This window comes from Lithobates pipiens, unplaced genomic scaffold (assembly GCF_037356315.1).
Source record: "Lithobates pipiens isolate NorthernLeopardFrog02 unplaced genomic scaffold, aLitPip1_a1.2 Scaffold_28, whole genome shotgun sequence".
In the NCBI taxonomy this organism is placed as follows: domain Eukaryota; kingdom Metazoa; phylum Chordata; class Amphibia; order Anura; family Ranidae; genus Lithobates; species Lithobates pipiens.
In genome coordinates, this window is record NW_027507789.1 from 210,270,538 (window position 1) to 210,287,365 (window position 16,828).

Below are 16,828 nucleotides of genomic sequence, written 5' to 3' on the forward strand. Positions count from 1 at the left end.
TATTTCTTGGACCTACAGGTAAGCCTTAATCTATGCTTATCTGTAGGTCAAAGTGGTTTGTAAGGGTTTACAACCACTTTAACAACAATAAAAACATATTTGACTCAATCATACCTCTGGGCAATAAACAGTAAACAGTTCAGATACAAAATGTACACTAAAAAAGTTTTCCACAACAAAGGCTGTGTCCTTGTGAGAAGGGCTTAGAGTTGGTGATGGATTTACATTAAACACCAACGTGTACATTCCTCATTAATTATAAAGGAAACACATGATTAGTATGATGCAAGGTCTTAGCACCTCTGTAAAGTAAGCCTTTTTTTCATGTCCCATCTGTTGCTCTGTAAGTTTAGAATGACAGCACTTGGATTCCTTACATGTCACAGGGATCGGTTCTCTCCTATATAGAGAGGACACCACAGACGAACATTTCTCAGTGAAGCCAATAAAGAACCAGGGTACAAATATACAGAATTCAGTAGCCAGTCAGTCTAAGAATCCAACAAAAAGGTTTTTACGGGACCCGAGCACATGGAGCTTCCACCGGCTACAGAAAAAGCTAAAGTGCGAAATATAACTTTTTAGCCTTCTTGGCTTCCTAGCTCTTGGGATTTGTCTGGATGTAATACCTTAAAATTGAAGGCCTCTACATGCTCATACAAAGAGAGGATATAGTATTTTATGTTCACTTTTTTATGTTGTGAAGAAAGCTGAAGGAAAAAACAGGGAAAAACTGAAGACAGCGGCGATATCTTGAAGTTCTCCGTAGCCCATCTCTCATCTTGAAGTTCTCCGTAGCCCATCTCTCATCTTGATCAGCGGAGATGTTTTAGTGTTCAGTCTTTGAAGACCAAGGTGGAAGTCAGATTACTCACTACTTAGTGACCAAGGAAACACAATGTCTGAAAACAAGGACCATGTTAATTGTCAGACTTCAGCTGAGGAACGAAGGAAGGCTCTTCTCTCTAAGGTAAGGACTCGAGTCCTGAACTTGTATGCAAAGTCATATTTCTAAGTTAAAATGCTGAAAATAATACAAATGTATTATTTTCTATGTGTAGCAAGGTCCCCGGCCTCCTTCAGTCAAATGAGAACCTCCAGGGCCAGAGATAGCTGACATCCTTCTGTATATGGTGGGTTGCAAGGTAGATTCATGGGTGCCAGACACTTCTTGAAAGCAAAGAGATTTTATTTCTCTTAACGGAACTTTGGGAGAGAGGGTTAAGGCCAGGACACCCTTAGGTAGTTGCAATATTAATTGGCAGACTCTGAGACTTCTACAGGTAGACAGCCATACAGGGAAAGGCACCCAGCAAGATGCCACATCTGCATGTGTAGGAATGCTGTCTCCTGTGGTACAGTCTCTACCTGTTTCTAACACTACGTGTAACAGTTCCTTCACTTCCACTACAATCATTTCTTGTCGTTCTTCAGCCCACTGAGCTCCCAGTCTCTCTCACACTAGACTAGATGATGTACTGCCACCGAATCCCTTGAGCTTCTCCAATCTTCACTGTAGTATCTTCCTCAAGCATCACCCCTGCTTCGCTGCTGGGTCCCTAGCTTGGCACTCAAGATACTTATCAAGCTTCATCCCTCTGGGCTGCTAAGTCCCTTGCTTGACACACAAGGCTGCTCTGTCACCTCTGCTGGCTGGGTCCCTGGCTTGATACCTGCTGAAGTCCCCCAATTCTTCTCCGTCCTCAGTTGGTGAGAATACTGCTCTGGTACTTGCTTCAGCTATTCACTGTGGTCCCCGGTAATAAGATGGTTGATCCCTTAGTGACGACAGCTTTCCCTTCTACTTCTGACCATGACAGGTTCTCCGGCCAGCAGAACCGTCACTTATGGTTGGACTGCAAGCAGCAATTCCAACCCTGCGCTACTGGTATAGGCCCTCAGACAGCTTAGCAGCCAGATGTGCCCGGGATAGGCCCAAACTCTGGCCTAGCAGCCCGGCCAATACAACACACATCCACCCAGACAGCCATCCAGATGGCACAGAATGCTGATGACCTGACTCCACCCAAATATATAGGTTCTCCCAGCAGGTCAAGGGATTTAAGAAAACCCTTGCCTATTGGCTGAGACACTCCATGTACTCCTAATCTGGCCCTTGCTTTGCCCTTGTCTTATCTAATGCCACCAGGTATCCGGCCACCCAGTGGCAGAAGAGAGAAGTGCAGCAATTTCAGACTTATGTTATATAAGTTTGTCGGGCCACAGTGTGCACACAAACATATACATCTAACGGCCATACAAAAAGAGAAACAGCCTGGGTGCATTTACAAAAGAAGACACACTAAGGCTTATTTTCTATACACACAGAAGATTAAATCTGTTATAGATTTTTTCTACTGTTCTCGATTTTCAGTTTTTACATTTTTGCCATTTTCGCTTTTAAAAGCACATATAAACTTTAATATTGACTTGAATGGACAGTCAACGTGGTCAAAATGGCAAATGATCCCTCCAAGGCCTTATATTTCCTTTCCATTTGGACACTTTTGAATGTCTCCCTTATTTTCAAATCAGGTTTAGTGTGGTCTCCAGGGCCGCTACTGCAATGACACCGGTGGGTGAACCAGGCCCTCAGACAGCAGAGTTAGAGGGGGCAGGAGCAAGCTTTAACATATACAAAGTGTGTATAAAATAACGTTTTCTTTATTTTACCTTCTATTTTTGGCCACCTCTGGACATCTGTGGCTAAATTCAATCAAAAAAAAATGCGGGGTGGGAAAGGCTACCATAGACCAAGGTCCAATATTTTAGAACAATTCAATTATAATCAAGTGTCAATTTAGTTGACAAAAAAATTTTCGCCATAATTTTCATCAGCTGCATGTTTTCAGTGACGAAAACTAAATGAAAATAAAATTCGAATTAAGTCAATTGACGGAAACTATGACTAAAATCTATTTAAATTAGCGTCAACAAACAAAAATGTGAGGGAGGGGCATTTACCATTTACCCACCTGAACTTCCACTACTGTGGTTGTTTTGCGGGTGGAATTAGACCCTTCTCTGACCCCTTTCTGTGCGTGTTTTGTGGGTGGAATTAGACCCCTTTCTGTGGGGGGAATAGTACCCCTTCCTGTGGGTGTTTTGTGGGTGGAATTAGACCCCTCTCTGACCCCTTTCTGTGTGTGGAATAGTACCCCTTCATGTGGGTATTTTGTGGGCGGAATTAGACCCTTCTCTGACTTTTTTATGTGGGTGGAATAGTACCCCTTCCTGTGGGTGTTTTGTGAGTGGAATTAGACCCTTCTCTGACCCCTTTCTGTGCTTGTTTTGTGGGTGGAATTAGACCACTTTCTGTGGGTGGAATAGTACCCCTTCCTGTGGGTGTTTTGTGGGTGGAATTAGACCCTTCTCTGACCCCTTTCTGTGGGTGGAATAGTACCTTAAATACTGCATTACAATTTAGCCAGTGGTAGCTGGTGCTCAATTTTTTTTGGGGGGGGGGGGTGTCAAACAAACCTGGTCCCCTCACTCACACTACAGCATGGGTCGGACAGGAAGGCGCTGATCCATGGCCTTACCTTAGGAGGACAATGACAAGGTGGTGGCGTTGGTGCTGGATCCGGGGTAGGGCTCCTGGAATAGGCTGTTTCTGCCCCTCCGCCTCTCCACCTGCTGCTCCTCGCTCTACATGGCCCACAGCTTGCGGAGGGAAGAATCGGGGCCATTGCTTCTCCTCCCGGGCCAAACAGAAAGCAGGTCCCGATTAGCCGGGAGGCCTAAGAATCCCTGGCCAATCGGGAACCCCGCTTCCTGACTGGCCGGGAGGAGAAACAGAAAGACATTAACGCATAATAATTCACTAATGTCACACAGCTGGGTGGGCTCTGCGCCCACCCTTTTTGAAGCCAATCAGAGCCTCAGGCTTTAATCATGTGCTTAAAATAAAAGAAAAACCTACATTGAAATCCATGCGTCCAACGCCATGCATAGAGATTAGGGGGCGGGCGCATGGATTAGAAGGGGCGGCGCCCCATGTGGCCCTTATGAGCGGGCCACCACTGAATTTAACTAAACCCAATAGATTTTGGGGGTCAATTCACTAAGAGTTAAATAACAGCTATTAAAATGCGATAAAATAACGCAAGCGGTAAATCAGTTGTGATAGTTTAATTTACTCAGAATTTAGCATTAAATAACGAATGCGTTACTTTTTCCATTGTTCGGTAACTTCCGCATTTTCTCATGTGGTAATTTATCACACGTATTGGTTAAGGGTTGTTTAAGGTAATTTCCTTATAACATCTTTTGTATTAACATGTTTGTTATTTTTCTTTTGCTAGTTAATCTAACATTTTTTACAGTAATCTGTGTTTGGAGGCATTGAAATCTGAACTACCTTCTCAAATGTCTCTTGAATCTTAGTGCATGGTAATCCAAGCTGCTGTCTTTTTCTTCTTTTCAGTTGCCTGAAAATAGCTGTTAAACTGTCTTGTGCTTCTTTACTAAATCCATCATGCCATACATTCACACATTCTTTGTAAATGTATGGCCTACTAGAGCTGTTGGAAGTGCTCTTTACCAGATTGTCCTATGTTTTGGGTCCAATTCTGTGCTGCTGCCTATGTTTATATTGTGCAAACTAAAGAAAACTTGACTATATTTTTTTTATCATTTTTTAAAACATTTTTATTTATTTTTCATGATCCTATCCAATTTTAACTTGTCATAATGGTGTATATAACCAAAATTATTACAGTGGCCACTTCAAGAGGTCACGTCTAGCTGGAGTAATTGTCATGGTTGACTTGCTCCATTGTTGTACTTTTTTAAACGTTTACTTTAAAAAAAAAAAATTAAAAAATAATTCTTGATGTTAAATTTCAGCCAATGTTTGCATTTAATTTGCACTGCAGGTCGTGCCTTTTTGATTTAATAATTATAAAAAAAACCTTGTGTACTCGCGATGTATAATGCCACATTTTTGTGTGTCCACTGCTGGTGAAATAGTGTCAACTTTCTGTGGGTGGAATTGGACCCTTCTCTGACCCCTTTCTGTGCGTGGAATAGTACCCCTTCCTGTGGGTGGAATTAGACCCTTTTCTGACCCCTTTCTGTGGGTGGAATTAGACCCTTTTCTGATCCCTTTCTGTGGGTGGAATAGTACCCTTTCCTGTGGGTGTTTTGTGAGTGGAATTAGAACCCTCTCTGACCCCTTTCTGTGCGTAGAATAGTACCCCTTCCTGTGGGTGGAATTAAACCCTTCACTGACCCCTTTCTGTGGGTGGAATTTGACCCCTCTCTGACCCCTTTCTGTGGGTAAAATAGTACCCTTTCCTGTGGGTGTTTTGTGGGTGTAATTAGACACTTCTTTGACACCTTTCTGCAGGTGGAATAGTACCCTATTCCTTTGGGTGCTTTGTGGGTGGAATTAGACCCTTCTCTGACCCCTTTCTGTGGGTGGAATAGTATCCCTTCCTGTGGGTGTTTTGTGTGTGGAAATTAGGGCTGCAACTAACGATTATTTTCATAATCGATTAGTTGGCCGATTATTGTTTTGATTAATAATTAATTGGTTAATAACCTTAAAAAAAGTGTGGTCTATAATTTAGTTAATATGTAAAGTTTAAAAAAAAGGCAATTTATTCTTAAATATCTCTATATGCAGTGGTAAATATAAATAACCAACTATATGGTTAGGGAGCAAAATATAGAATCCACTCTGAGAATAACAGACAGAAGAGATATACTGCATATACTATTAGAGGGGATATATACTGTAGATACCATTAGAGGAGAGATATACTGTATATACCATTAGAGGAGAGATATACTGTATATAATATTAGAGGAGAGATATACTGTATATAATATTAGAGGAGAGATATAGTGTATATACTATTAGAGGAGATATATACTGTATATACCATTAGAGGAGAGATATACTGTATATACCATTAGAGGAGCAATATAGTGTATATACTATTAGAGGAAAGATATACTGTATATACTATTAGAGGAGAGATACTGTATATACTATTAGAGGATATATACTGCATATACTATTAGAGGATAGATATAATATTAAAGGGTCAATCTGGTAAATATCATCAGACTCATCAACTTTAAACCCATTTTGTTACTGGCCGATTAATCGATTATGAAAATAGTAATCGATTAATTTCATAATCGATTAGTTGTCGATTAATCGATTAGTTGTTTCAGCCCTAGTGGAAATAGACCCCTCTCTGTGGGTGGAATAGTACCCCTTCCTGTGGGTGATTTGTGGGTGGAATTAGGCCCCGTTCTGTGGGTCTTCTGTGGATGAAATAGGCTCTTAGTGGGTGAAATGCCCCTGAGGGTTTAAATATGCCCCTCTCTTTGGTACCGCACTGGTTACCGACAAAAAAAGGTGGTGTTAATTATCGCACCTTTTTTTAGTTCTTCTTTCGTTTGTGAATTGAACTTAACAGATTATTGTACAATTTTGTTTAGCGATGTTTACTGACAATTTATTTTTTTTGTTGCTTGTCGCAAAATTGGTAATTTTTCAATGAATTGGACTCTATTTAACGCATGCAATAATTTATGCAAATGAGTAACCGCATGTAGTAAAGTTTAGTGAATTAGTAAAGCTTTGTCGACTAAAATGTCCTTGAGATTTTAGTCTACTTAAATACATTCAAAACGAAAGCAAGTCAGATGACTAAAATACAAATAAAACGAAAATGGAATTTTAGTCAAAAGACTGACTAAAACGAAATTTGAAGCCAAAATTGACACTGATTATAACATGATCTCTCTTTTCATTGATATGCATACAGACTTGCATGTTGATTTGTTGTGCTGAACATACGCCCCTATGCTGCTCTCATCCAAGGGGAACAAGAATCTACTGGTCAAAAAATGTCTCTCTCCCCAAGCAGGTGCCAGCCAGATTGCAAGATAAGGTCTGATCTGACTGTAGCCACTGGCAAAGCAATCGTTACACAACCTTATTTACGAGGAGGTCCAGCCTGGGTGAAATTTTTTTTTAAAGTCAGCAGCTACATATACTGTAGCTGCTGACTGTTAGATCTCTTTCACACTGGGGCCACGGTTGCATTACCGCTAAAGCGGCACTCGTTTTTAGTGGCGCTTTAGCGCTGTTTAAGAGCCACTTTTCGGCCGCTAGTGGGGTGCTTTTAACCCCAAAGAAGGGGTTAAAAACTCCCGTGTTGCAACGCTTCGGAAGCACTTTTCAGGCGCTTTGGAAGTGCTACCCATTCATTCCAATGGGCAGGGGCGTTTTGGGCGTCTATGGAAATTCTTGGTCAGCTTGGCATGGTGCGGCTCCAGTAACATTTAACATTGGCGTCTATGGAAATATCTTGGTCAGCTTGGCATGGCAAGCTGACCAAGATTGCACTGTAATGCACATGAGCGAGATCGGCAAGGTTAGCCAGCATGTAAGGAATCCAGGAAGAAGGACACTGCGGCTTCAGATGTCTACATTGGGGATTGACGCGATGTGCAGAAACTTCACAAAGTAAGGAAACGATGCCACACAGATAGAAAACTGGGCATAGTTTACAGCATACTTTTATAAGTATTAAAAGTCATATTTTGGCTGGAGCTCCACTTTAAAAACACAGACAAGCTTTTTTTAAGGCATTTGAGGTGGTCTGTGATCAATTCCAGGTCACGGTATGTATGGTACATTTTTTTTTGCTATGCTGTTTTTAATTTTATAAATGTTCTCTTCTCACAGATCAAAATTGTAACCATATCCGACCTGCGGAAGGAATGGCAGAGCCGGTCTGAAGAACACGTGGAGAAACAGAGACTCAATCCATTCAGTGATGACTTTGATTACCAGCATGCCATGGGGGTCCGACTTCACAAGGGCGATGAAGGTTATGGCAGACCGGAGGAAGGCAGCAAGACAGAAGCCAGGGGAAAGAGAGCGTTACAGCATATACACAAGGAGATCGAGGAAATGTGCCTCATCATTAAGGAGGTGGGAGTTCAAGGCCGAGACGGAAAGATTAGAGTGACATTTGGGAGGTTGTTTGACAGTTATGTGCGCATCTCGGACAAAGTCGTGGGCATCCTTCTGAGAGCCCGAAAACACGGACACCTGGACTTTGAAGGAGAGATGCTTTGGCAGGGAGTCCACGACAATGTCATTATAACTCTCCTTGAATAAATGTACAGAGTACAAACGTTTGACCAATATATATATATAGATTGTCAAATAAATTATTTATCTATCATTTCTGCCATGATTGAGATTTCAGGTTTATCGGGAGGGTACTGTGCTCACACCGTAGGGTATATAGTAATAGGTTATTTGCAGCTTCAAAGGTCAGGAAGTCCTGGCACACATTAGTAGTTTCACCAGCCCATAAAATGCCCCTATCATATTCATAACAACGAAGTCTAGGGACTATTTAAAGCTCCATGCACACCAGCGTTTTTTAACCACTTAAGGACCGGAAGGATTTGCCCCCTTAATGACCAGGCCACTTTTTGCCATTCGGCGCTGCGTTGCTTTAGTTGACAACTGCGCAGTCGTGTGACGCCGCACCCAAACAAAATTTGTGCCCTCCCCCCCCCCCCACAAATAGAACTTTCTTTTGGTGGTATTTGATCACCTCTGCGGTTTTTATTTTTTGGCGCTATAAACAAAAAAAGAGCTACAATTTTGAAAAAAAAAAATAATATTTTTTACTTTTTGCTATAATAAATATCCCAAAAAAAATAAAAATGAATTTCTTCATCAGTTTAGGTCAATATGTATTCTAATTTTTATTATTTTTTTCCCCACAAATAGAGCTTTCTTTTGGTGGTATTTGATCACCTCTGCAGTTTTTATTTTTTTGCGCCATAAACAGCGTCAATTTTGGAAAAAAAAAAACTATATTTTTTACTTTTTGCTATAATAAATATAAAAAAAATAAAAAAATAAAAAACAAATTTCTTTATCAGTTTAGGGCAATATGTATTCTTATACATATTTTTGGTTAAAAAAAAAAAATTGCAATAAGCGTATATTAACCACTTTCAGACCGGACCATTTTGCTGGTAAATGACCAGAGGTCTTTTTACACTTTGGCACTGCGCTGCTTTAACTGGTAATTGCGCGGTCATGCAATGTTGTACCCAAACAAAATTTGCGTCCTTTTCTTCCCACAAATAGAGCTTTCTTTTGATGGTATTTGATTGCCTCTGCGATTTTTATTTTTTGCGATATAAACGTAAAAAGACCGCAAATTTTGAAAAAAAATGATATTTTCTACTTTTTGTTATTAGAAAAATCCAATAAACTCAATTTTAGTCATACATTTAGGACAAAATGTATTCAGCCACATGTCTTTGGTAAAAAAAAAGTCAATAATTGTATATTTATTGGTTTGCGCAAAAGTTGTCACATCTACAAACTAAGGTACGTTTTCTGGAATTTACGCAGCTTTTAGTTTACGACTGCCTATCTCATTTCTTGAGGTGCTAAAATGACAGGGCAGTACAAAACCCCCCCAAATGACCCCATTTTGGAAAGTAGACCCCCTAAGGAAATTGATAAGAGGCATGTTGAGCCCATTGAATATTTTATTTTTTTGCCTCAAGCGATTGAATAATGACAAAAAAAAAATTTTTTTTTTTTTTTTACACAAAGTTGTCACTAAATGATATATTGCTCACACATGCTATGGGCGTATGTGAAATGACACCCCAAAATAAATTCTGCTGCTTCTCCTGAGTACGGGGATACCACATATGTGGGACTTTTTGGGAGCCTAGCCGCGTACAGGGCCCCGAAAACCAAGCACCGCCTTCAGGCTTTCTAAGGGCGTCAATTTTTGATTTCACGCCTCACTACCTATTACAGTTTTGAAGGCCATAAAATGCCAAGATGGCACAAAACCCCCACAAATGACCCCATTTTAGAAAGTAGACACCCCAAGCTATTTGCTGAGAGGCATGTTGAGTCCATGGAATATTTTATATTTTGCCACAAGTTGCGGGAAAATTACAAACTTTTTTTTTTTTTTTTTTTTTTTCACAAAGTTGTCACTAAATGATATATTGCTCATGCATGCCATGGGCATATGTGAAATGACACCCCAAAATAAATTCTGCTGCTTCTCCTGAGTACGGGGATACCACATATGTGGGACTTTTTGGGAGCCTAGCCGCGTACGGGGCCCCGAAAACCAAGCACCGCCTTCAGGCTTTCTAAGGGCGTAATTTTTTGAGTTCACTTCTCACTACCTATTACAGTTTTGAAGGCCATAAAATGCCAAGATGGCACAAAACCCCCACAAATGACCCCATTTTAGAAAGTAGACACCCCAAGCTATTTGCTGAGAGGCATGTTGAGTCCATGGAATATTTTATATTTTGCCACAAGTTGCGGGAAAATTACAAACTTTTTTTTTTTTTCACAAAGTTGTCACTAAATGATATATTGCTCACGCATGCCATGGGCATATGTGAAATGACACCCCAAAATAAATTCTGCTGCTTCTCCTGAGTACGGGGATACCACATATGTGGGACTTTTTGGGAGCCTAGCCGCGTACGGGGCCCCAAAAACCAAGCACCGCCTTCAGGCTTTCTAAGGGCGTTACAGTTTTGAAGGCCATAAAATGCCAAGATGGCACAAACCCCCCCCCCCCAAATGACCCCATTTTAGAAAGTAGACACCCCTAAATTTAGGGGTACACTAGTGAGACTAGGTAATAAATGGCGGGTGCCCTGAAACTATAAAAAAATAACTAACCAACCAGCGTCACCTGTAACAGTTATATGGTGATCACTGGTGAAAGGGTTAACTAGGGGGCAATCAGGGGGCTTTATGCGGTAGTATATGGGGGTCCCTGGCGCTATAAAAAGCTGCGGCGAACCTAAATACCTACCTGCCTAACTAGCGTCACCTGTGACACTAATACAGCGATCAGAAAAACGATCGCTTATTAGGCTGGGTTCACACTGGAGCGATGCGGGAACGCCACGAATGCGCGGCGGGTTCCCGCATCGCATGCCTCCCGGCGGCAGTTCACACTGCCCTATGCGAACTGCTGGGAGTGTCAGTGAAATGTTAATGACACCCCCAGATCAGTTCGCATATCGCAGTGCGATCTGCAAACTTGGATCGCATGGTGTGAACACCCATGCGATCCGATTCTGCTGCGGACCAAAAAAAGGGTCCCGTGCGAGTTTGCGGCGGGTGCGACACGAATTCAGCCATACTATCTGTATAGCTGAACTCGAATCGCACAGAGATCGGATGTGATTTGCACTGCAGTGCGGTGCGAATCACATCCGTTCTCATAAACCGCTGCAATGTGAACCCAGCCTTAGTGACACTGGCGACGGGGGGTGATCACGGGGTTAAACCTTTATTGGGGGGGTTAGGGGGGTACCTTAGAACTAAAGGGGGCTAACCCTAACTGCCCTAACAGTTATTAGTCACAAATGACACCTGCCGGGTGATCAGGGGGTTAAACCTTTATTAGGTAATAAATGGCGGGTGCCCTGAAACTATAAAAAAATAACTAACCAACCAGCGTCACCTGTAACAGTTATATGGTGATCACTGGTGAAAGGGTTAACTAGGGGGCAATCAGGGGGCTTTATGCGGTAGTATATGGGGGTCCCTAGCGCTATAAAAAGCTGCGGCGAACCTAAATACCTACCTGCCTAACTAGCGTCACCTGTGACACTAATACGGCGATCAGAAAAATGATCGCTTATTAGGCTGGGTTCACACTGGAGCGATGCGGAAACGCCGCGAATCCGCGGCGGGTTCCCGCATCGCATGCCTCCCGGCGGCAGTTCACACTGCCCTATGCGAACTGCTGGGAGTGTCAGTGAAATGTTACTGACACCCCCAGATCAGTTCGCATATCGCAGTGCGATCTGCAAACTCGGATCGCATGGTGTGAACACCCATGCGATCCGATTCTGCTGCGGGCCAAAAAAAGGGTCCCGTGCGAATTTGCGGCGGGTGCGGCGGGTGTGGCGGGTGCGGCGGGTGCGGCGAATGGCTGAACTCGAATCGCACAGAGATCGGATGTGATTTGCACTGCAGTGCGGTGCGAATCACATTCGTTCTCATAAACCGCTGCAATGTGAACCCAGCCTTAGTGACACTGGCGACGGGGGGTGATCACGGGGTTAAACCTTTATTGGGGGGGTTAGGGGGGTACATTAGAACTAAAGGGGGCTAACCCTAACTGCCCTAACAGTTATTACAGTCACAAATGACACCAATGCAAAAAAAAAAAAAAAAAAAAAAAAAATGACATTGGTGTCACTGTGACTGGGGGGCAGGGGTAATTGGGGGGGTGATCGGGGGGTAAAGGGGGGGTGTGAGTGTGCCTGGCATGTTCTACTGTGTGTGGGATGTGTTGGTGCAACTCACTGATCCGCTCTCCTCCGTGTCGGAACGAAAAATACCGACACGGAGGAGAGAATACATCACTTCCTCTCCTGTGTTTACATTACAGGAGAGGAAGTGATGTCACCGGGGATTTCCATTCGTCGGGAGCGATCGCGAGGGGGTGGCCATGAATGAATGGCCGTCCCCTCGTCCGGGATCGCTCCCGAACGAAAACCGACCGCCGCAGGCACCGGGCGGGGGCCCGATCGGGCCCCCGACCCGCGGGAGGCAAAGGACGTACATATATGTGCTTATGCCTGCCCGTGCCATTCTGATGACGTACATCGGCGTGAGGCGGTCGGCAAGTGGTTAATTGGTTTGCGCAAAAGTTAGAGCGTCTACAAAATAGGGGATAGATTAATGGCATTTTTATTATTATTATTTTTTTGCTAGTAATGGCGGCGATCTGTGATTTTTAGCGGGACTGCGACAGATCGGACACGTTTAAAACTTTTTTGGGACCAGTGACATTTATACAGCAATCAGAGCTAAAAATAGCGACTGATTACTGTATAAATGTCACTGTCAGGGAAGGGGTTAACACTAGGGGGCGATCAATGGGGTTAAGTGTTCCCTAGGGAGGCGTTTCTAACTGTTTCGGGAGGGAACGGACTGGAGGAGGAGAGAGATCGCTGTTCCTGATCACTAGGAATAGCAGATCTCTCTCTTCCCCCCTGTCAGAATGGGGATCTGTTTGTTTACATACACAGATCTCCTTTCTGGCTCTCTGTGGAGCGATCACGGGTGGACAGCGGACATCACGGCCGCCGGCCATGTGCATTGGCTCCAGTGTCATGTGCGCACCCTCTATCGCTTTTAAAGCGGCCAACGTACACCTACGGCAATTCCGCAGTCATGCCAAACTGCCGCAGTATAATGATGGCGGCTGGTCGGCAATCGGTTAAGCTCCTGGAAACTGTTATTAGCATTTTATTTATGTTTCTAGGAGCTAAATAGTGTTATCCAATGTGTCTGTGCACATTACTGAAAGGTTATGTTAAGCATCCATCTTGTTTCTGTCAGCCATCTTAATATTCACAAACTTCCATTTTACAATATGTACAGTTTGAACACCCCTTTAACTTCTCAGATAACTGTCTCAACATGAGATTCTCCTAACTCATTTGTTCTCACACACTTATCTATAACTTTCACACATTTTCTCAGCATTGCTTTAGCTACAAAAGAAATCATGTACTGTCTCTTATCTTTTTCTCATATTAATTTAGCTAGCTTAGAACAAAGAACAATAGCGTTTTGTCTTGACCAGCTGTAATCGTCTTGATGTCTACTGCGCATGTCTTATTCTGTGTGACGCGAAATTTACTATATCAATCGCTTTGTAATAACTCAATACAATTAGTTCTTGAAGGACGCCATGGTGTGTGTGTGTGTTTTTATTTGTCCTTTGAGAATTGATTCCAGAGCGCTCTGAATTTATACAATACATTGGATCTAAGGTCTGAGAGGTTGAAGGGACCACCCTAGACACAGGATTAACCCTTTCAGCACTGGGGGCTTGTCCTGGGATGGATGTTTATTTACCCTTAACGGACGTGGAAAGCTACTTTTAACGGCTCGGTAAGTGAATTCTATTCTTATTGAGTGAAATTGACTTGCTGGGGTCCGGGTGTCAGATGTGTGTCTTGGCTTCCATCCCACAGAGATTGCTGTTGGGTTATAGAACCTCTCAAAAGGATAGATAAGTTGACCGGTCATGACCTTAGGGGTCATATAGTGTTTTGGGGACACTTGTAAAGGTCTCGGTGACCTTAGAAGAATAGGTTTTGGTGACCTAGAAAAATTTACAGAGTACTCTAGAGTTTTAGTTCTGTTCGGGACAGAACTGGTGACTGATGATCAATGTATTGTGTAAACTTTGTGTATGAATGTATAACTGCTTTGCTTTAAAAGTATCACGCTGAATGAATTGCGCTGAGTGTGTATGTGTGGACTGCTGTTTTGTTTCCAGAACCAAAAGGCATACTTGGTGAGTAGTATTCCTGGAGGTTATAAAGTTACAATTTGGGTAAAGCCATTTTGGGAAAGGTAAACAGATTAATGTACATTGCAAGTTAAATTCATCTGTAGTTTAAATTTGTCTGAAACAAAACAGCAGCTCCATGAGCAAAATTGTGTGTTTATTGTATGTCTGAAATACTCTTGAACTTGTTCCAAATTTATTCTGTTACAGTCTTGAAGTGATTGTAGCTGTATTAGTATAAAAAAGTATCACGGACAGTACTGATATTTTTTGTTAAAGGAATCTAAGTTGAGGTATTGTCTAATTGTCTGATTCACACTGTTGTCTGATTGTCTGCACCTCTAGGTGGCAGTCAACCACGATAAATTGTTTTGTTTTCATAGGAAAATGAAATGTACGGAGCAATACCTAGTTAACCCTTGGGTGGATCATATGGCAGGATGGACAGAAAGCCGGTTTAGGTATTCTGACAATTTTGGATCCATTATTGATCCAGACTTTCCTGAGTAATCTCAAACCCCATTTAGTGGTCGCAGTCAAACAAATGATTACTGAATGGTCAACACTTTCTAGAACTGACTTTGGCAAAGCTCTTTCACAGAAAGATGCAGCAGGTTGTTTTGATATACCAAAGCCATCCCCTGTCTCCACACAACATTTCCAAGGGAATACGAAGGGGAACTTTAGAGGCAGAGGAAATTTTAGAGGCAGATTTAAAGGCAGAAATGGAAGAGGGACGAGTCGCTCTAGAGACAATGGATGTTTCAATTGCGGTGCTGAGGATCACTGGGTGAGTCAGTGTCCTCACCCCACCGCTACTCAGACTCCCGATTCCAGCTCTGTCCCTAACCAGACACAACAACCACAGGCATCCATCCAACAAGGTCCAACATTTCCAATCAAATGGGGAAATCAACAACAATGATGGGGCCCGGAGGGTAGTTTCCCAGCTTTTCCTTTTGTCTCAGATGATTTCACTGACAGTCCAATGGTTGTTATTTAAATAAATGGGAGACTCCTCCCCTATCTTGTTGATAGCGGGGCCACTAGGAGTACTATTTGTGAAGATCATTTCAGAGGCAAGTGGGAACCAGCGGAACCCTCTTTGGGAATTAATTCGATACTGACAAAAACATATAGGACTCCACCCCTACCAATAGAAGATGATGAAGGGTACACCATATGCACACATTCTTTTAGGATAACACCAAGGTGTCCTGTAAATTTGTTGGGAAGAGACTTGTTTGGGCCACTAGGAATCACAATTAGAACCAACTCAGAAGGAGGTCTAGACATTTGCTCAGATAAAATCACTATAGTAGCATGCAAACCAGGTTTATTGATGCTGTCACAACCAAATAGTGAAGAAGATTTTGAGGATATAGACCCCCAGGTCTGGTCTACATCAGATCTGGATGTAGGACTTGTTTCATGCACACCATATAAGGCCACCCTCAAAGAAGGTGCATTTCCTATCTATCACAAACAGTATCCACTCTCTAAAGAAAAGATGGATGGCATAGTGCCAATGGTGAAAACGTTTCTGCAGGATGGAATCCTGGAAGAAATTATTTCTCCATACAACACACCTGTTAACCCTGTAAAGAAGCCGGATGGCTCCTTCAGATTTGTACAGGACTTGAGGGCCATAAATGACCTCATAGTCCCAATAGCACCCATTGTACCTGATGTTCCATCACTACTGTCCTCCATTCCAGCAACAGCCAAATGTTTTACTGTGATTGATTTAAAGAATGCTTTTTTCTCTGTCCTTGTAGACAAGGAGACAAGGCCACTCTTTGCTTTTACTGTGTCGATTGACCAACACAATTGCCAGTTTACCTGGTGTAGAATGCCCCAGGGATATATAGACTCACCTGTGGTCTATTCTATAGTACTCCAAGCCACCCTCAGGCCTTGGACTGCCTCTCATGGTTCTGTACTGCTGCAATATGTTGATGATCTTTTGATTTGTAGTTCTTCAGAGGAGGACTGCCGAGCTGATAGCCTATCCTTATTGAAATGGTTACATACAGGTGGTCACAAAGTGTCTAAGAAAAAATTACAATGGTGTAAACAGGAGGTTGAGTACCTAGGGTTTAGAGTATTATAGTATTTTTGAGCTTCAACATCTAGGAGCAGAAAAAAAACATTTGTAGATTTTTTGGGAGAGTTTTTCCAGCAGAAAAAAAATGCTGAATGTTCCTAAACGCTTCTAAGCCCTTGTACACACGGTCGGACATTCCGACAACAAAATCCATCGGATTTTGTCTGACGGATTTTGTCCGAAACTTGTGTTGCAAGTGTCGTCCGATCGGATCATGTTGTCAGAAAATTTTGTAGCCCAGCTCTAAAACTTTGTTGGTCGGAGCCCACACACAGTTGGATTACCCGACAACACGGTCGGACATTTTCCATCGGAATATCCGACCGTGTGTACACGGGCTAAGACCTGC

The 16,828-nt window shown here is 42.6% G+C and overlaps 1 protein-coding gene across 1 annotated transcript; it reads left to right on the forward strand.

Moving 5' to 3' along the window:
- The first annotated feature begins 417 nt into the window (after window positions 1-417).
- Window positions 418-8,216, forward strand: LOC143936105 (actin-binding Rho-activating protein-like). Its single transcript, XM_077460442.1, has 2 exons — window positions 418-970; window positions 7,712-8,216. Exons 1-2 carry the CDS (start codon window positions 899-901, stop codon window positions 8,147-8,149), a joined length of 510 nt encoding a protein of 169 aa, XP_077316568.1. The 5' UTR covers window positions 418-898; the 3' UTR covers window positions 8,150-8,216.
- The last annotated feature ends 8,612 nt before the right edge of the window (window positions 8,217-16,828 follow it).

Excerpts from the sequence above, each read along its gene's own strand:
- LOC143936105 (XM_077460442.1), top strand. The coding sequence starts at position 899 with ATGTCTGAAAACAAGGACCATGTTAATTGTCAGACTTCAGCTGAGGAA. Across the intron at positions 971-7,711 it reads GGAAGGCTCTTCTCTCTAAG|ATCAAAATTGTAACCATATC; the intron begins GTAAGGACTCGA and ends CTCTTCTCACAG.